General features: G+C 37.4%; 1 protein-coding gene across 1 annotated transcript in view; it reads left to right on the top strand.

Moving 5' to 3' along the window:
• The window catches only part of MORC1 (MORC family CW-type zinc finger 1), a 159,697-nt gene that overhangs the window by 30,333 nt on the left and 107,063 nt on the right, over positions 1–22,301 (top strand). Inside the window, exon 9 of the mRNA XM_061428205.1 lies at positions 12,864–12,989. Within this exon, the coding sequence (XP_061284189.1) occupies positions 12,864–12,989 (126 nt within the window). The remainder of the gene's footprint in view (positions 1–12,863; positions 12,990–22,301) is intronic.

Raw genomic sequence — 22,301 nt, 5'->3', positions numbered from 1 at the left:
CCCTATAATGAAAAGGACATCTCTTTTGGGTGTTAGTTCTAAAAGGTCTTGTAGGTCTTCATAGAACTGTTCAGCTTTAGGTTCTTCAGCGTTACTGGTTGGGGCATAGACTTGGATTACTATGATATTGAACGGTTTGCCTTGGAAACAAACAGAGATCATTCTGTCATTTTTAAGATTGCATCCAACTACTGCATCTCGGACTCTTTTGTTGACCATGATGGCTACTCCATTTCTTCTAAGGGATTCCTGCCCACAGTAGTAGATATAATGGTCATCTGAGTTAAATTCACCCATTCCAGTCCATTTTAGTTTGCCGATTCCTAGAATGTCGACGTTCACTCTTGCCATCTCCTGTTTGAACTCAGCAGTGGCCACAGGACTGGAAAAGGTCAGTTTTCATTACAATCCCAAAGAAGGGCAATGCCAGAGAATGCTCAAACTATCGCACAATTGCACTCATCTCACACACTAGTAAAGTAATGCTCAAAATTCTCCAAGCCAGGCTTCAGCAATACGTGAATCGTGAACTTCCAGATGTTCAAGCTGGTTTTAGAAAAAGCAGAGGAACCAGAGATCAAATTGCCAACATCTGCTGGATCATGGAAAAAGCAAGAGAGTTCCAGAAAAACATCTATTTCTGCTTTATTGACTATGCCAAAGCCTTTGACTGTGTGGATCACAATAAACTGTGGAAAATTCTGAAAGAGATGGGAATACCAGACCACCTGACCTGCCTCTTGAGAAACCTGTATGCAGGTCAGGAAGCAACAGTTAGAACTGGACATGGAACAACAGACTGGTTCCAAATAGGGGAAGGAGTACGTCAAGGCTGTATATTGTCACCCTGCTTATTTAACTTCTATGCAGAGTACATCATGAGAAACACTGGGCTGGAAAAAACACAAGCTGGAATCAAGATTGCCAGGAGAAATATCAGCAACCTCAGATAAACAGATGATACCACCCTTATGGCAGAAAGTGAAGAGGAACTAAAAAACCTCTTAATGAAGGTGAAAGAGGAGAGTGAAAAAGTTGGCCTAAAGCTTAACATTCAGAAAACGAAGATCATGGCATCTGGTCCCATCACTTAATGGGAAATAGATGGGGAAACAGTGGAAACAGTGTCAGACTTTATTTTTGGGGCTCCAAAATCACTGCAGATGGTGACTGCAGCCATGAAATTAAAAGACACTTACTTCTTGGAAGGAAAGTTATGACCAACCTAGATAGCATATTCAAAAGCAGAAACATTACTGCCAACAAAGGTCCGTCTAGTCAAGGGTATGGTTTTTCCAGTAGTCATGTATAGATGTGAGAGTTGGACTGTGAAGAAAGCTGAGCACCAAAGAATTGATGCTTTTGAACTGTGGTGTTGGAGAAGACTCTTGAAAGTCCCTTGGACTGCAAGGAGATCCAACCAGTGCATTCTGAAGATCAGCCCTGGGATTTCTTTGGAAGGACTGATGCTAAAGCTGAAACTCCAATACTTTGGCCACCTTATACGAAGAGTTGACTCATTGGAAAAGACTCTGATGCTGGGAGGGATTGGGGGCAGGAGGAGAAGGGGTCGACAGAGGATGAGATTGCTGCATGGCATCACCGACTCAATGGACATGAGTTTCAGTGAACTCTGGAAGTTGGTGATGGACAGGGAGGCCTGGCATTCTGCAATTCATGGGGTCGCAAAGAGTTGGACACAACTGAGCGACTGAACTGAACAGAACTGAACTGTATAAAGACTTTGCAATTACATGTAAGATATGCCAGTGAATCCTGGATCTGTGTGTTCGTTTTCTTTACTCTTTACTACATCTCACTCTTGCTTGTTTACATGGTGGTCCATCACCTGTTCCAGGGGCATTAATCTTTGGGGAAGAGGATGGAGTGTGTATGACAGGAAGGGCTTCAAGTAGTATACATATATTAAATTATTGAAAACAAATTGAACTTCATAAACATACAAATCGGTGTAATAGTGCTTCCTCACTTTCCACCCCAGTTCCTTTTAATCTCTCTTCTTCTACAGAAATTATTCTGCACCTTGAGTTTTAAAATATACCATCTAGTTTTCTTCTTAATAATTGTCAATTTATTAGATTTAATGCAGATATTTTTTCTTCTTTACCTTTTTTTTTGAAATAATTTAAACTTTTTGAATGGGTTACAAAGATAATACCAAGAATTCCAATGTACTTCACTACGATTCCACAAATGTGGTATTTTACCACACTTGCTTTATCTTTCAACCTCTTGCTCTTTCTCTTTTTATATGTAGTTTGGATCCTTGGGTTCTTTTTCATTCTTTCTATTTTCAGGGTCATAATCTGTTACTGTCTATATAAATTATTTGGCTAGAGTTGTTCTAAATTTGGCTTTGGCTAGTGGGAGCCTGTTCAAGCTGAATCTTATGTTCTTTTCATGTCATCATCATTTTAAAACACTTTTGTACTTGCTGGAACCACAAGATGTTCTGGGCTCATATTACTTTCCTTTTTTCCCTGATATAGCACTGCAGTCATTTCTCCAAGAGACCCTGGTTCCCTTTAGAAGATAATGCTGCACTTCATTCTAAAAGATGACTTTTAAAAATGCTGTACCTTATTTTTGAAATGGCTGTATAGTGATCAGTTACTGTATATTGGTATATAACAATTTTGTATAATATTCAGTTACTATATACTATAGTATAATGTATAATGTGGTATTATATATCAATGCTCCCCTATTGATTAAACTTCATTTTTTCACTCTTTCAACAATGCTGATTGTTTTATTTTAGGGCACATGTACAAATACTTCTTTGGCATTCTTAGAAAAATTATTGCTGGATTAAGTAGTAGTAATTTTCAATTTAAATAGTGCTAAAGTGCTGTGTGAAAATACTTACATTTCTATACATCTAACCAATGGTCTGAATTTTCTCAGTGCCCTGATTCTCACCATGATTTGATGTAATCAATCTTTAAAAATGTTGCCAAGTAGCAAATTCTTAGAACCTAGGCAAAACTCATGAAACAAATTTTTCTTCACAGCTCACACAGAAAAACCAACTATGCTGACATCTTTGTCTCACAGTTCTAGTTTCTAGAACTGTGAGATAATGAATTTTTGTTACTTAAAAAAATTTAGCAGGTAGATTAAATATTTCTTTGCACTCCAGTTTCCTCCTAAATATTAAAAAAATTGAGTATATTTTCATGTTTTTGGACACTTAATTCCATAATTTGCTTGTGTGTTTTGCTTATATTTCTTTTATATAGTTTTTCTTGTTGATTTTTAGGAATATTTAGTGTAGTATAGCTATTAATGCTTTGGGTATTAAATATGAAGAAAACATTTTCCTCTAGTCTGACATTCTTCCCAGGTGGTACAGTGGTAAAGAATCTGCCTACCAGTGCAAGAGAAGCAAGAGGCACAGGTTCAATCCCTAAGTCAGGAAGATCCCCCGGAGGAGGAAATGGCAACCCACTTAAGTACTCTTGCCTGGAGAATCACATGGACAGAGAACCTGGTGGGCTACAATCCTTGAGGTTGCAAGGAGTCAGACACTACTGAGTTGACTGAACACACACAGACTGACACTTGGCCTTTTTTAAATTGAAACATTTATTGAGATAATTACAGACTCACATGCAGTAATAAGAAGCAATACAGCAAGGCTGTGTACCCTTTCCCAGTGGTGGCATTTTGCAAAACTATAGTGTAACATCATAACAGGGATATCAACATTAATATAATGAACAAACTTTGATGCAAATTCACCAGTTCATCAGCACAAGGACGCTTGCTTTTGCTTTTTATAAACACACACCTCCTTTCCTTTTTCCCCACTTGACTTTCTTTAAAAATGTATTTATTTTTTTATTTTTGACTGTGCTGGGATTTCATTGCTGCGTGCGGGCTTTCTCCAGTGTGTCGAGCAGGGGCTGCTCTCTAGTTGCAGTGCATGGTCTTCTCATGTGGTAGCTTCTCTTGTTGCAGAGCACTGCCTCCAGGTCATGGGGTCTTCAGTAGTTGCAGAACCTGGGCTCAGTAATTGTGGCTCCTAGGTTCTAAAGCATAGGCTCAGTAACTGTGGTGTGAGGGTTTAGTTGCTCCATGGCATCCTGGATCTTCCTGGACCAGGTATCGAACCTATGTCTCCTGCATTTGTAGGCAGATTCTTTACTTCTGAGCCACCAGGGAAGCTCCCCCCTTGACTTCTAACATTGTTAGTATTTTCCTTTGTCTTACAGACATTTTTTAATTTTTGAGGTCAAATCTGTTAATACTAATACTTTCTTTTCTCTGCTTCTTTTGCATTCTGAACTCAGAAAGTCCGTCCTTAGCCAAATATGTTTTCTTATCATCATTTCTTTTAATACTTGTAATTTATTTCCATATAGCCTTTTAATCCATCTGGGATTTATTTTTGAAGTTTATATGCATGGGGAAGGATAGATTAATTTCGTGCTTTCCTAAAGGATATAGAATTTAAAAAATAATCCAGCCTTTTTTACTTATTTGAAGTGTATTGTTAATATAAACTAGATTACAACCATTCATGGATTTATTTCTGGACAGTCTGTCCCTTTTCACTGATAGAATTTTTTATTCCTGCTCCATTAGAATTTCTTAATTGCTATAGCCCTTATAATGCATTTTGTTATTTGGTAAGACTACCCCTAAACTTCTAAAAAATTGCCTACACTTGTAGATGTTCTTTTTTATATGAATATTTAAAACAAGCTTTTCAAGTTTTATTACAAAAAAATTCTTGGGTTTTTTTACTGGTAGTCTATTGAATTCATGGATTAATTGGGGGAGAACTAGCATATTTATGATTTGGTCCTTATTCCCATCTACTTTTATATAGTTGAGTTTTATAACAGCACAGTATATCATACTAATTAAGAACAGAGCTTTGGTAGTTAGACTGAGTTCAATTTATAGTTCTACCTGCTGTGTTTTTATGGGGAAGGTAGTTAACCTCACAGAGCCTCAATTTAGTCATTTGTAAATGGTAATGATAGTAATGGTATTATATCACAGGGTTGTAGTGAAAATTAAATGATATATGATGTAAAAAGTGCTTAAATTCTTCTTTGGCACATTGTACATACCCAGTAATTGTTAGCTATTATTATTTCTTCACTTAGTTCTGGTATATTTCTTGTTAAGTTTATTCTTGGGCATTTTCTGACTCTTCTTAGCATTCAGATAAGACTTATTTTTTTCTTCATTGCTTTTTCAAATTATTTATTTGTTAGTTTACTGATGGCAAAGCATTGACTTTTTGCCTGTTGATTTTATATCTCACCATTTACTGAACTATTTTATTCTAATAGTTTTCAGTTAAATTTTATATGTAGTTTTTATCTTTAAACAATGATGGTTTTATGTCTTTATTTCTGTTGTTGTTCATTTGCTAAGTCGTATCTCTTTGAGACCCCATGAACTGCAGAATTCCAGGCTTCCCTGACCTTCACTATCTCCCTGAGTTTGTTCAAACTCATGTCCGTTGAGTTAGTGATGCCTTCCAACCATCTACTTATTATTTCTTTATTTCTTGTTTTAACTAATTAGCTAGTTAAATAGAAGTGGTAATAGCAGACATGCTTTTTTGTCTTGTTTTTATCTTAATAGAGTTTTTTTACATTTGACTATTAGATGTGATGATTATTCTAGTTATTATTCCTTTGAATCAATGCCTTTTCAGTTTCAGGAAGGCAATAACTGAGTTCCTTTTATTTTTTACATCAGAAAGTGGATATTAAATTTTAGTCAGTGCTTTCTGATATCTGTTGAAGTGATTTAGATTTGTTTTTCTCCTTTAATCTGTTAAAGCAATGTATTAATATATTAGAGTTTATAATGTTGAACCATCCTTGCTTTGTTCAAATAAACCCAACTAGTTTATGATGTATTATTCACTGTGTTAATTTTGCTAGTATTTTATTTAATGTTTCTTTGTCTCTATGTTTACATATGAGACTGGCTATAATTATGCTTTTATTATCCTTATCTTACTATTGGTGTATAGTCTATAGTAGAATGAGCTGGAAAGTTTTTCACCTCTTTTGTTAGTTTAAAAGAGTTTATATAAAATGAATCCGTCATTTACCTATAGGTTGGATAGAAGTTCCCTGAAAATTTTGTGGTCCTATTACTACTTTTTTTTACTTTTCAGTTGGGTTATAACTGTTAATCTATTCAAAATTTAAAATTCTTAGGGCAAATTTATCATTTATAATTTCTTATTAAAAATACTCCTTTTGTTTAGATTTTCAAATTTGTTGATATGGAGTTTTATGTAAAATATTCTTTTTTTTTTTAATTGAAATACAACTGCTTTACAGTGTTGTATTAGTTTCTGCTGTACAACAATGTGAATCAGTTATGGAATGAAAGTTGCTCAGTTGAGTCCGACTCTTTGCAACCTCAGGGACTATACCAGTCCACGGAATTCTCCAAGCCAGAATACTGAAGTGGGTAGCCTTTCTTTTCTCCAGGGGTTTTTCCCAACCCAGGGATTGAACTCAGGTCTCCTGCGTTGCAGGTGGATTCGTTACCAGCAGAGCCACAAGGGAAGCAGCTATATGTATATGTGTATCTTCTCCCTCTTGAGCCTTCCTCCCACCCCCCAACCCCCCACCAATCTCACCCCGCTAAGTCATCCCAGAGCACCAAGTTGAGCTTCCTGTGCTATACAGCAGCTTCCCACATACGGTAGTGTATATACGTCAGTGTTACTCTCTCAATTCGTCCCACCCGCTCCTTCCCGCCCTGTGTCCATAAGTCTGTCTCATCATCTGTGTCTCTATTCTTGCCTCACAAATAGGTTCACCAATACCATTTTTCTAGATTCCATATATATGCGTAATTATATGATATTTATTTTTCTCTTTCTGACTGACTTTACTCTGTATGACAGACTCTAGGTTCTGCCACCTCACTAGAACTAATTCAAATTTGTTCCTTTTCATGGCTGAGTAATATTGCATTGTACAGAAGTGTAACACATCTTCTTAATCCGTTCATTTGTTGCTGGGCATTTAGGTTGTTTCCATGTCCTGGCTATTGTAAATAGTGCTGCAGTGAACGTGGGGGTGTATGTGTCTTTGTGAATTACGTTTTCAAATTGTTCAGGCTTAATCGCTCTTGTAGCATTTTTCCCTTTTTGTAGGGGCTAGGATTGTATGACCATTTCCTCTGGTCTGTTGTGCATGTGATTTCCTTGTACCCATGTTGCTTTCAGTTACTTATCATCTTCTTAACATATTCAACCCTTATGATAAAATGGAAGAAAGCATGGACTCTTGTCACAGATTCATGATGAAAAAAGGCATGTCATGGAATTGACTGCCATCAAAAGGGCCTTTCGTACCCCTGGAATCCATCACAGTTCCAGATCTCAGGCAACTAGAGGAACCCATCTGACAAAGCAGTTCTGAAAGCAATGATATAATACAGGGTCACAGAGTTGAAATTTTGTACCAAGTAATGTTTTGAAATTAGGTGCCATATTGTCAGTGTATTTCTAAATTGACAGTCATTGGACAGCATTCTGTAATGTCTCTGGTTTATGTCTTAACTGAGCTGCCTGGGAACACATCAAAAGTTACAGCTTCAAATTGTTATAATGTGCTTCTTACTGTACTATGGTTATGGTAGAAGCACTTTCATTACTTTGCGAAGCTTATAACTTTCCTTTTAAATTACCTCTTTGAGTTGACATTTATCTTAGGTATAATCTACCTTAAGGTTAAATTTGGTTATCCCCTTTATAGTTCAGAACTTAAACTAGTTAAAAATCTTTTTGCACTTCTGTATATTCAAGATAATTTAGACTTTGTTAGTTTCAACTTCAAAAAAATCTTCATAGATTTTTTAGGGACTTTGGCAGTAAATTTAGAAAAGTGTCTTGGTTATTATAACATACAATGTTTTCATGAGTAGAAATATGGCACCTCTGAGATATTCCAGAAGGGATCTAATTTAGTCCAGTACCTGGATTTAAGAGTCATTTTCTGAACTGTGGAAGGATACCCACTCCAATATTCTTGCCTGGAGAACCCCATGGACAGTATGAAGAGGTAAAAAGATATGATGCTGAAAGATGAGCCCCCCCAGGATGGGAGGTATCCAGTATACTACTGGAGAAGAGTGGAGGGTGATTATTAATCCTCTAGTAAGAATGAAGCAGCTGGGCCAAAGCAGAAATGATGCTCAGTTGTGGACATGTCTGGTGGTGAAAGTAAAGTCCGATGCTGTAAGGAACAATATTGCATAGGAACCTGGAACGTTGGTTCCATGAATCCAGGTAAATTGGAAGTGGCCAAGCAGGAGATGGCAAGATTGAACATTGGCATATTAGGAATCAGTGAATCAAAATGGATGGGAACAGGTGAATTTAATTCAGATGACCATTATATCTATTGCTGTGGGCAAGAATCCCTTAGAAGAAATGGAGTAGCCCTCATAGTCAACAAAAGAGTCTGAAATGCAGTACTTGGGTGCAGCCTCAAAAACGATAGAATGATCTCAGTCCATTTCCAAAGCAAACCATTTAACATCGTAGTAATCCAAGTCCAGGCCCCAATCACTGATGCCTAAGAAGCTGAACGGTGCTGTGAAGACCAGAAGACCTTCTAGAACTAAGACCAGAAAATGTTGTCCTTTTCATCAAAGAGGGTTGGAATACAAAAGTTGGAGGTCAAGGGATATATGGAGTAAAAGACAAGTTTAGGCCCTGGAGTACAAAATGAAGCAAGGCAAAGGCTAACCGAGTTTTGGCAAGAGAACATGCTGGTTGTAGCAAACACCCTTTTCCAACAACCCAAAGAATTGATACTTTTGAATTGTGGTGTTGAAGACTCTGGAGAGTCTCTTGGACTGCAAGGAGATCAGGTCAAACCAGTTAATCCTAAAGGCAATCAATCCTGAATATTCACTGGAAGGACTGATGCTGAAGCTGAAGCTCCAATACTTTGGCCACCAGATGCAAAGAGCTGACTCATTGAAAAAGATCCTGATGCTGGAAAAGATTGAAGGAAAAAGGAGAAGGGGACAGCTGAGGGTGAAATGGGTAGATAACATCACCAACTCAATGGACATGAATTTGAGCAAACTCTGGGAGATAGTGGAGGACAGAGGAAACTGGTGTGCTGCAATCTGTACGACTGCAAAATGTCAGATCCAACTTAGCAACTGAAAAACAACAGAGACTCCTCTGTTGTTTATTCTAAATTAAACCAAGGAAGTCCTGAAAATTTTTCACTTATTTGGCAAATACTTATTGATGAGGATGATAGCCTCATAGAGGGTACAGCCTGATGGGGATACAGTCGGTAAATAGGCAGTGACAAGACTAAGTGTTATGCATGCACGCTCAGTAACTTCAGTCGTGTCTGACTCTTTCTGACCCTATGGACTGCAGCCCGCCAGGCTCCTCTGTCCATGGAGTTCTCCCACTCCAGTGGGTTGCCATGCCCTCCTCCCAGGGGATCTTCTCCACCCAAGGATTGGACCCAGGTCTCCTGCATTGCAGGCAGATTCTTTACTGCTGAGTCACTGGGAAGCTCAGGTGCGATGAAAAGGAGGCACAGAAAGAGGGAAGCACTGGAAGAGAGTGATTCACCCAACCTTGGGGAATGAGGGAAGGCTTTGACAGCAAATGAGATCTCCTGAAGCGTGAAGAGGAGGTAACTGAAAATGGCCAACGAATTGAATGTGCCAACGCTTGAGGATTATAAAGCTTGATCCCATATCTGGAGAAGTCGGTAGTCCTGAATGGCTAGACTGAAGCTGGCAGGAGATCAGACTGGAAAATTAAGTGGTGTCAGGGTCATGAAGGACCTTAAGAATCATATAAAAGCATTTGAAAATGACATTGATTGGCCTATTTCATATACAGATTTCCTACTTAGCCGCCTTTTTCCATCACTGAAACATCATAATAGCATAAGTATTATTGCCATTCTGTTAGTCACAAGTAAATGAGATGTTAATATTAAAAGGTTTGTTTACAAGATTGACCCTTGGCTGGCTTCTGGGAACTTAGCTGGTAAACAGCCCCCCATCACTGATACAGAACTTTCTCTTCACAGATAAAGGTGACTCACTGTGTGCAGACTGTGTAAACAACCTGATTTATGCTGAGGATCTACATTATTTCTGGGACTCCGGAATTTTAATACATGCTAGGCAGAGGGTGCTTATATGACCAGCCCCAGGGAAAAAACAAAGTCAGAAACAACAAAGACAAAAAAACCTTGAGCACTCACTCCCTTAACGGGCTTCCCTAGGCAGAAGCATCACACACATGTTGCTACATATTCATAGCTGCGGAAGAGTATTGTCTGTGTGACCCTTCATGAGGGGCACAGAACGTGAGAAAGCCAGGCAAAGATCCTTCCAGACACTGTTATCTTTTCTGTAAGAGTTCCTGTATATCCTTATACATCTCCATGATAAATCTTAGCCTTGAGTAGTTATATGCTAAGTCCCATGAGACTTTCTAGTGCATTCCCCTCCTCACAAAGGAAGGGCTTGAGGATCCCTTACACACGTGCTGTGAATGTTCATTGAATATGTATTGAATGAGTAGAAAATGACCTATTAAGAGGTAGAAGGATTTGTGTCCTTATTTTATATTTGTGTGATGTTTTCTTAATCAAAACTTGTATAACTCAGTTTGATCTCTTACCTTATTTCTCAAATTCTCAAACTTGGCTCTGAATTACTTTTGACTTTTACCTTCAAATGACAGAGAAGTGTTAGCTTTGAGGAAAGTTAAAAGAACGCTTCTAGCTGTAAGGGCAATTTCAAATTAGGAGATCCAGAAAGAATTTGAATAATGGGAGAAGTACTCAGAATTTTTATAGTGTCCTAGGGTGACTTTTTTTTTTCTTTACAGGTGAGGTCTTAACTTGCTTGTACAGCTTCTAATATACTAATAATCAACTTCATTATTGCAGTGCTATATCTTCATGCACACAGCCTTTCTTGTCACATTAAAGCTACACTCATATTTGCCATTTAAAGACCACTGCCATTAACCTTGGGTTTCCCTGGTGGTTCAGAGGGTAAAGAATCTGCCTGCAGTGCAGGAGACCCACATTCGATCCCTGGGTCAGGAAGATCCCCTGGAGAAGGAAATGGCAATCCACTCCAGTATTCTTGCCTGGAGAATACCATGGTCAGAGGAGCCTGGCGGGCTACAGTCCATGTGGTTGCAAAGAGTCAGACACAACTTAGTGACTAAACAACAGCCATACTAGATACTTTTATATAATTAATATTGGGAAATTCTACTGAAGGCTTACTTTAAAAGAATTTATTTTTAAACAATTAATGGATTTATAATGAGCTTCAGATCCCACCTGGAGGAACTTACAACCAACCAGGAAATCCTTAGACTGCAAGCCTATGGGCTTTGTCATCATTTTTATAAATTCCTTAGAGTTCTGTTCTTTCTCACTGAGTAACTGCCAACATTGTGACCCATTAAGCAGCAACACCTCCACCCAGACAGGCTTTATATTTCTTTTCCATCAGCTTGCCTCCCTCTGGACTGAGGTGGGATTGTAAAAATGATAGGTTTACTACTCCCTGCTTTCTGTTTGTGCCTTATAGCCTTCACAGCAGTCTTTTCTTGGGCCTAGTAGATGGAGAGTGCTACTTCTTCAGCATGGCTTGGCCTTTTTTGATCTTTATTTCTTGTCTATTTGGAGAGGATTTACAATTTGTAAATATACTTTAATATTGAAGGTCCCTGGAGTTGTTGGTGTTCGGCAACACAAAGACTTCTCAACACCATGAGGTTTTACAAGAGCAGTTTTCCTCGTAGGCTGTTTACTTTGTTCCGCTTCAATTTCATTGCCTTTCCATCCTTTACTTTTCTCTTTTTATTTTTCAATTCCATTGTTGGATTCCTCCCTTCAACTGGCCATTAATATTTATTTTAATCCTTATGTTAATACTTATTTCAGTTATAGAATGAAGTTTTATGTTTCTTGTTCATAATTTTCAAAGTAAATTAAACATTTTATTGTATTTCTCTCCACACAGTAACTTCATGGAAATGCATTTCATTAATGTGGACCTAGATTCTTTTTGTTATGCTTAAGCAAGGGAATTATTTTGTTTATTTGATGTGATTTTGTCCTTCTGGGCTGATAGTTTTAATGAAAAGTATCTTTCCTATTGCTGATATAAGTCTGGGGGTGTGTGTGTGTGTCAGTTGCTCAGTCGTGTCTGACTGCGACCCCATGAACTGTAGTCCACCAGGCTCCTCTGTCCAAGGAATTCTCCAGGCAGGAGAACTGGAGTAGGTTGCCATTTCCTTCTCCACTGATGTAAGTCTGCTGCTGCTGCTGAGTCGCTTCAGTTGTGTCCGAATCTGTGCGACCCCATAGACAGCAGCCCACCAGGCTCCCCCATCCCTGGGATTCTCCAGGCAAGAACACTGGAGTGGGTTGCCATTTCCTTCTCCAATGCATGAAAGTGAAAAGTGAAAGTGAAGTCGCTCAGTCGTGTCTGACTTTTGCGACCCCATGGACTTTAACCTGCTAGGCTTCTCTGTCCATGGGTATTCTCTAGGCAAGAATGCTGCAGTGGGTTGGCATGTCCTCCTCCAGGGGCTCACCCCAACCCAGGTCTCCTGCATTGTGGGAAGTTCTAATCTAAGTGTAGGTTATTCAGGTAAGCCCTTGTATTTAGGGGTCTGTGAGTGTTATAAGATTTGCTGGTATTTGTCATGTGATTAGGTTTAGGAAAAAACTTTCTGGAGTTGCTAGTAGTAATCATTATGACTTGGTAGTCTTAATTTTTTCTTCTCACATAATGTCATTATTATATTCAATTATTTTCTTTTCTAGTTTTCCAGAGAGATGGTCATTCAGAGCCTATACATCTGTTCTATATTTTGATCCTTGGATGAGAATATTTATTCAGGCCAAAAGAGTTAGAACAAAATACCTCTGCTATTGCCTCTACAGACCCAGGTAATTCACCTTCGTTCAATTGTGTTCATAGAGTTTTCATTTGTAAAATACCCCCCGACCCCAATTGTTAATTTGATTGGAAGAGTTTTACAATGGCAAATAAAATTTGAACTGCATTCTGGAAGGTTTGCTGAAGAGTAATCATATGAAACAAATATTTGGCCATAAACACAGTATGGTGTAGTGAACACTGTCACTCAGATTGTCCGCCTCAAGTAGGAATTTGTTATTTACTGCACTGAATCCTAGGTGCTTTGATTGTGATAGGTGCTATTAAAGAAAATCCAGTTCTCTTACATTTTCTTTTTATACAATGTATTTGAACTATTAAATCATATACATATATGTATATGTATATTTTATATATAGAAAGAATATATGTATAAATGTGTATCTAATTGGTTTATATTTTAGCATAAGCTTTTTAAAATATTTTTATATATATTTGCATATTGTATAACTTACCTTGTACAACTATGTGTGCGATCAAGACAGTCTTTTCTTAGTGTGTGATATGTGGGTGGTCATTCATTTCTTTACTAAACATTTATCAAAACCTTCTGTGAGTTTGAGATTGTGCTAGAAAGATAAGATTAGCTCTAGCTTTCAGTTTACTATCTACTGAGAGGAACATTTAATGCTTGTACACTGTGTGTGTGTATGTATATATATACCCTTTGATATGCATTATTTTAGTTGACTTTTGCAGTGACACTGTGGGTTATGTTTTATCATTATTTAGAAATAAATAAATGTCAGAACTGGATAAGAACTCAAATTTTCTTACTCTGAATTCTTTATCAATTCAAATTCCATGCTCCTTCCCCAACAGCACACTAATTCTATATAATAGACCCACATTTGTTATGATGTCTTATTTTCTGGAAAAGTAGTTGCTGTCCTGAGGCCTTGCAATCACTCATGTCAATACTGATATTAAAAATTGTGGATCTCTGAATTGAATGAGCTGACCACACACCAATGGATTCCTCAAAAGCTTTACTTTTGATTTCTGATTATACTGCAGGTCATATTTTGAAAAATGAAGTATACGAAGCCTGAGACTTACTCTATAAATCTATTCGTTCCCTAATTCATATCAAAGTGATACTTCTTTTCATCAGCCTCATTGTTCTGGAAAGTACCAAGAGTCTCCTGGATCAATCAATATAGTTGATCTTTTCAAATTAAATTATTTATCTCTTAGGGAGTTTGGGTACAAAATGGTTTAAGCCAATGGAAAATGTGGGTTTGTCTCTATTTTCTGGGGGAATTTTATTAAATTGAATTTTGTCTACCTAAATTACTTAAAATCAAGTGATGGCTGTTTCCCATCCTAGTGTATTTTTTAAATGAACATTTCAATGTACTATTTTTAGATATATCTTACCAGGAATAGATATAATATAAATATTTATTTTATTCCTTAAAAGATACTTAAGGAGGCTTGAACCTTTGCCATGTGTTACACAGGGCTCTGATAAACTGTTAAATCTGATATTTGGTATCTACAGTAAGGACAGATTTAATTTTCCATGGCTTTATCCCTTAGGCTTAACTTTCTCTCCATTTGCCTTATTTACTTGCATATTATTTTCCTCACAGGTTCTCTAGTGGCAAAAGTTTTATGTAAGAATATGTGAAGTTCTATCCTTGTTATCTCACCACTTGCGGGGTCACCCTTACTTTATTTCTTCCCTGAAAGGCACTCTATCTCTAATGGCCGTATCAGAACAAATTAAAAGCTGGGAATGACCCTATGTGACCAGAATAGAAATGTTTAAAATATATTGTTTAAATACTCTGTCCACTTGACCACCCAAGCTCCAGTATACTTCTAGAAATGAACACTGGATATTATTTGTAAGAATACATACCTATACATCAGTCATTTCTCTGTGCTTTTATTGCAAACACAAAAAAGAACATTGGATTTTAGCTGTGTGAATTGACTTATAATTACTGGAGCTTCTTTACCCCAATGTCTCTAACAAGTTAAAAAAGGGACTGAGGGGAATTTTTAATCCCTTAATCATATTCTGTTCAGTATGTTTATCAATAATTTAGATAAAAAGCAATTTTGAGTTTATAATTGACCCTTAACTAGGAGGAATATCTTATATCAGGCACAATATGAATTGAAGTACAAATGATAAATGTAGTATAAATACTTACAGTCCTGAATTTAGATTTTTAAAATCTATTTGTGTTAATATATTAATACTAGATTGGATACTCATTTACATGAAAAAACTAGGTATTTTCATTGACCACAAGCCTGATACAAGCTGATAGGATGATGGGGTTGCTGAAGATGTTTATGGAACTTAGTGAACAGAACAAGATGTTAATAAACTGTGTCCTGCTGACACCATGTCTGGAGGGTGATGTTCAGACAAGGATGCTTTAGAAGGGAAGGGGACTTCCTGGCTCACAGTAAGGTAACTATCCGGTGGGGGCTAACTAATGGAATTGAGCATCATGTTGTGAATGAGAGAAGAGTGAGTGAAAACTTGAAAGGCTGCCATGTGATGGTTGGAATTCTAGACGGCAGAACTTGAATGGCTGTATAGCACTAGAAGACTAGCTCAGCATGAGAGTGTTGTGCTGTTTTTTTGCAGAGACACAGAGATTACCTTTTCCCATTGATGTTTAAGATAAGGGTACTCAGAGAAGTCACAGAGCAGGGCACCATACAGCATGCTCGCTGTCACTTTTGTCTCAGTGTTTTCTCCGTGGCTGGGGTGTTCTGAGAACTGAAGCAACAGCCCAGTGTTGCTCAGGTTATACCTGAGCTCTATTGAGCTGACTTGGCCATGTATATTTAGTATTTGCTTCATGAAGGGTGGATTTTCCACCATCAAATTCAAAGCTTCCTTATTGGACAGAGTCTAGGGACAAGACAAGAGTTTGGGAAGGTTTGATCCCTCACATAGCTTCCTTTGATTGAACCAGTCCCTGGTCCAGTTAGCAGGTTTGATGTCCAGAATACTAAATCCAGTATGTCCAGGATGGGAAGTTTAGTTTCTCCAGACACATGACATAAAGTGTAATATACCAACTCAGAGTTGTGAGTGTGCCATGAAATTAATGAAGCAGTTAAAGGCACTCTCAGTCAAGATGAGGACAAATTTGTCCCTAAAAGAGCCTAGATTGTAGAAAGAATTATTGTTTAGGTAAGAGTTTCAGCTAGGTGATTTCTTTACATCTTTCAATGTAAAGATTTTAGAAGTCTTGGGATCTTAAATATTGTTTATCTATATAATACAGACAGGCTAATACATGGCTGTCTTATTTGATCTTCAGCAACAGACATTACTGATTTCCTTTGGCTTTGGATTCTTTAGGTTTAGTAGAGAAACAACTCTGATTTATGCAGGCGTTAAATCTCTGCACATTAGGACTAAGGACGGACACTTTTGAAAGCTCCTTAAGGGAGATAGAGCCAAAGTATCTGTTTGAAGATCTCCATTCCTCATTATCACTGCTTTGCTGTGGATTCATAGCACTGAAAGGAGCCCAAATGGTATAGAGTTGTAGTCCCCCATTTTCATAGGAGCAGCATGATCCTTTTAAAGATATTCAGGGACATAGAGTTTATGGTCTGCTGTTGAATATCCTGCAATGCTGTGCTTCTGGGACAGTCTTTATTTTTTAGGGATATTACCCAACTGCTCACCTCCCACCCACTGGGACAGACTAACAATGTTTTAAATGTGTCTCTTTTGTAAATTTTGCATCTTATGTATTCCTTCATGAGTTTGTATTATCTTAAATCATTTAATCTTTCAATATCTGAAAGTAGTTGAAAGCAAAATGTGGATCAGTGACACTTTGAGTTTTGATTTTGCCTTTTACTAGTTGTGGACCTTCAGCAATTGCTTAAACCTGACACTTCTCCACTGTGTATTGAAAATTCCCCTCTCCCTCAGGGTGGTTGAAAGGATTAAAATAAAAATATGTTTATTTTAAACATAATGCTCAGCATAGTTCCCACACATTTGTGAATAGACAGAGATTCATGGAATGAGGGGTTTTGGGTGACTACTTTAGACAGAAAATTAGGAAAGTTACTTTTTAAAATAAAGAGCTTTTGAGCAGACAGCTGAACAAACTGAGAAAGTGAATGTATCTAACCCTGTATAAGCAAATCACCTGCAGATTGAGTGACTTAATAATAAAGCAGCCATCTGTTATTGCTCATTGTCTGTGGGTCAGTAATTTGGCAGTGGTTTTGTAGGGTAGCTTTGTTTTGGGATCTCCCATGAAGTTGACAAGAGATTTTGGGCAGGGCTGCTTTGGAGCTTGATGGGAAGTAGAAAGCACACTTCCATCTGGCTGACTCCCACGGCCGGCTGGCACTTTGGTTCCTCTTTATCTTGACCACTACACAGGACTGCCTGAGTATTTGTACAGGGATTGGTTTTCACTGGAGTGTGCAATTCAAGAGAACAGAGTAGAAACTGCAGTCGTTTCAATGCTAGGCTCGAGAGTCATCTACCATCACTTCTCCCATATTTTGGTCACACAGATTCAATGTGGGAGGGGACTACACAAAGGCATGAACACCAGGAAGTAAGAACCATTAGAGGACATCTTGGAGGTTGGATTCCACTATGAATTGTATAAGAATTTTATGGGATGATGTTTCCAGGGAGAGAAGAACAGCTCGTAGAGGCAGCGGGGAAAGGATAGTAGAGCTAGAGCATGGTGATTGAAAAGAGGCGAGGAAGATGGTGACAGGTTCTGCAGGGCTTGACCAAAATGGTAATAAGAGGAATTTGTATTGAAAATGTAAAGTCTTTTGAGAAGAGTGACATTACTTAATTTATTATTTTACAGGATTACTGTGGCTGCTTAGTGGAAAATTGATTTTATGGGGCAAGAAGGGAGGAAGGGAAATTAGTAGAATACCATTACTGTATTCTAGGTGAGAAATTACAGTAGCTTGAGCTGAGGTGGTAATGGTAGCAGTAATGAAACATGTTTAGATTACACGTGTTTAGATTATCTTTAGATTGTAAAGATAAGAGTCCACAGACCTCCTGACAGATTGGATGTGACATGAAGACAAAGAGCCATGAAAGCCTTTTAATATATGGGAGGTGCGCGTGTGGGGGTCAAGGAGAATGGTGATGAGGTTCTTTCGACTTGTACTGGACATACTAAGTTTGAAAAGTCTATCTGACACCCAGGTCTCGCTGTCAACATCATACAAGCCAGAAAATTCTTGATCATGCCTCATTAGATGTTTTGATAAATAATGTAGGACTATAACTATTTTATAGTGTGACTAATCAGGCAAACTTGTACTTAAAAAAGAAAATAACTATGGTTGTGAGTACTATAATGTTGTGATTCATAACTGTGGGCTGATTTTTTCTGCATAATTAGAACTTTAATTTTCTTGTTGTCTGTTTTTTCAACTTAAAATTTAAAAAACACTTTGTTTTATATTAGCCAACATGTTTTGGACTAATTTTGTAAGTATGAGCATTAAAAACCAATGAAAATTTAAATTTTGCAGGTGATTCTGATTAAAACAGTCACTCAAAGTGCTGTATTATGCTACAGTCTATAGTTTTGCCACATAAAGTCTTAAAAATTACTCAATATTTTTTCATTTTTTGATTTCTCTTTAGGGGTTTATTTCTCTCTAGGGGATGTGGTTCCATTTTGCTCCTAAAATAGTAAAATTTATTAATTAAAACTCAAACAGGGGCTTCCCTGGGGTAAGAATTTGCCTGTCAATGCAGGGGATACATGTTCGATTCCTGATCAGGGGAGATCACACAGGCCGCAAGGCAACTAGGCCCATGTGTCACACTACTGAGCCCACACGCCACTTGCCGCACCTAGAGAAAGCCCGTGCATAGCAACAAAGACCCGCCACAGCAAAAAATTTAAATTAAAAAAAAAAAAAAAAACCCTCAAACAGTACAGAGTTCAATACTGGAGAAGATCAAATAACTAAAAGCTCCCTTTACCACTTGTCATTCACTCTGTGAAATCTGTAATCTGTAATCTGTAATACAATCTGTAATCTCCCCAAAGGAGAATCTCTGCCTGGAGTTTAATAAATATCCTCCCAGATCGTCTTCTGCATATATACATACACATAAACCACGCACACAATTTTTAAACATAAAATTATATGTAACTTTTTTTTTTAATTTACAAAAGTTCTCTTGGAAATCTTTCTTTGGCACTGTTAGATGCACGGTATAGTACTCTGTGGTTTAACTACTTATTGATGTGTAGTTAGGTTTTATGGTTTTCATTGTGTGTGTTTGTTAGTTGCTCAGTTGTGTCTGACTCTTTGTGACCCCATGGACTGTAGCCTGTCAGGCTCCTCTGTGTCTGGGATTCTTCAGGCAAGAATACTGGAGTGGATTGCCATTTTCTTCTCCAGGGAATCTTCCCGACCTGTGGATCAAACCTGGATCTCATGCACTGCAGGCAGGTTCTTTACCATCTAAGCCACCAGAGAGTAAAACACCATTTTCCTTGTTACAGTGCTAAACTGGATATGCTTGGGCATTATTTGAGATATGCATATTTATGCTCAAATATGATTATTTCTGTAGAATGGATTATAGAAGTAAATTATGAGTCAGAAGATAGATACACTGTTAATTTTGAGGGGCCCTGTTAATTTACCCTCCAAGAAGTAGAGACCAATTTATTTTTATACCAACAGTTGTGTAAGTGAGCTTTTGTGTGGTTCCAAATCTATATGTGTTATTAATAGTATTTTCTTATTTTATTTTTGCCATTATAAGGAACAAAACTTTTATTATTTATTTTTATTGTGTTAGCTTTCATTTTCCCTCAATACTTTTTTTTAAGATTTTTTAAAATTTTATTTTATTTAACTTTACAATATTGTATTGGTTTTGCCATATATCAAAATGAATCTGCCACAGGTATACATGTGTTCCCCATCCTGAACCCTCCTCCCTCCTCCCTCCCCATACCATCCCTCTGGGTCGTCCCAGTGCACCAGCCCCAAGCATCCAGTATCATGCATCGAACCTGGACTGGTGACTCGTTTCATATATGATATTATACATATTTCAATGCCATTCTCCCAAATCTTCCCACCCTCTCTCTCTCCCACAGAGTCCAAAAGACTGTGCTATACATCAGCGTCTCTTTTGCTGTCTCGTATACAGGGTTATTGTTACCATCTTTCTAAATTCCATATATACGTGTTAGTATACTGTATTGGTGTTTTTCTTTCTGGCTTACTTCACTCTGTATAATAGGCTCCAGTTTCATCCACCTCATTAGAACTGATTCAAATGTATTCTTTTTAATGGCTGAGTAATACTCCATTGTGTATATGTACCACAGCTTTCTTATCCATTCATCTGCTGATGGGCATCTAGGTTGCTTCCATGTCCTGGCTATTATAAACAGTGCTGCGATGAACATTGGGGTACACGTGTCTCTTTCCCTTCTGGTTTCCTCAGTGTGTATGCCCAGCAGTGGGATTGCTGGATCATAAGGCAGTTCTATTTCCAGTTTTTTAAGGAATCTCCACACTGTTCTCCATAGTGGCTGTACTAGTTTGCATTCCCACCAACAGTGTAAGAGGGTTCCCTTTTCTCCACACCCTCTCCAGCATTTATTATTTGTAGACTTTTGGATCACAGCCATTCTGACTGGTGTGAAATGGTACTTCATAGTGGTTTTGATTTGCATTTCTCTGATAATGAGTGATGTTGAGCATCTTTTCATGTGTTTGTTAGCCATCTGTATGTCTTCTTTGGATAAATGTCTATTTAGTTCTTTGGCCCATTTTTTGATTGGGTCATTTATTTTTCTGGAGTTGAGCTGTAGGAGTTGCTTGTATATTTTTGAGGTTAGTTGTTTGTCTGTTGCTTCATTTGCTATTATTTTCTCCCATTCTGAAGGCTGTCTTTTCACCTTGCTTATAGTTTCCTTTGTTGTGCAGAAGCTTTTAAGTTTAATTAGGTCCCATTTGTTTATTTTTGCTTTTATTTCCGATATTCTGGGAGGTGGGTCATAGAGGATCCTGCTGTGATGTATGTCAGAGAGTGTTTTGCCTATGTTCACTTCTAGGAGTTTTATAATTTCTGGTCTTACGTTGAGATCTTTAATCCATTTTGAGTTTATTTTTGTGTATGGTGTTAGAAAGTGCTCTAGTTTCATTCTTTTACAAGTGGTAGACCAGTTTTCCCAGCACCACTTGTTAAAGAGATTGTCTTTAATCCATTGTATATTTTTGCCTCCTTTGTCAAAGATAAGGTGTCCATATGTGCGTGGATTTATCTCTGGGCTTTCTATTTTGTTCCATTGATCTATATTTTTGTCTTTGTGCCAGTACCATACTGTCTTGATGACTGCGGCTTTGTAGTAGAGCCTAAAGTCAGGCAGGATGATTTCTCCAGTTCCATTCTTCTTTCTCAAGATAGCTTTGGCTATTTGAGGTTTTTTGTATTTCCATACAAATTGTGAAATTATTTGTTCTAGCTCTGTGAAGAATACCGTTGGTAGCTTGATAGGGATTGCATTGAATCTATAAATTGCTTTGGGTAGTATACTCATTTTCACTATATTGATTCTTCCAGTCCATGAACATGGTATATTTCTCCATCTATTAGTGTCCTCTTTGATTTCTTTCACCAGTGTTTTATAGTTTTCTATATATAGGTCTTTAGTTTCTTTAGGTAGATATATTCCTAAGTATTTTATTCTTTTCATTGCAATGGTGAATGGAATTGTTTCCTTAATTTCTCTTTCTATTTTCTCATTATTAGTGTATAGGAATGCAAGGAATTTCTGTGTGTTGATTTTATATCCTGCAACTTTACTATAATCATTGATTAGTTCTAGTAATTTTCTGGTGGAGTCTTTAGGGTTTTCTATGTAGAGGATCATGTCATCTGCAAACAGTGAGAGTTTTACTACTTCTTTTCCAATTTGGATTCCTTTTATTTCTTTTTCTTCTCTGATTGCTGTGGCCAAAACTTCCAAAACTATGTTGAATAGTAAGGGTGGAAGTGGACACCCTTGCCTTGTTCCTGACTTTAGAGGAAATGCTTTCAATTTTTAACCATTGTCCCTCAATACTTTTCATTGACCTTATGTTTTTAAGCTCTATTAGAAAGAAAATATTCAATAAATTGATTTATATAAAAAGTAGACATAAGCAAAACATTTGAATGCAATTTCGTTGATGGAAGAAAGTAAGGATGTAGAAGGTGAAATGTGTGAGGAAGAGTGGAGACCTAAAATGAGGCAGAATTAGGCAAAGAGAGAAGGCAGAAACAAAGTGAAAACAGA

This window comes from Bos javanicus, chromosome 1, assembly GCF_032452875.1.
Source record: "Bos javanicus breed banteng chromosome 1, ARS-OSU_banteng_1.0, whole genome shotgun sequence".
In the NCBI taxonomy this organism is placed as follows: Eukaryota; Metazoa; Chordata; class Mammalia; order Artiodactyla; family Bovidae; genus Bos; species Bos javanicus.
Note: the sequence above shows the minus strand (reverse complement) of the source record. Positions and strands in the feature narration are given on the sequence as shown.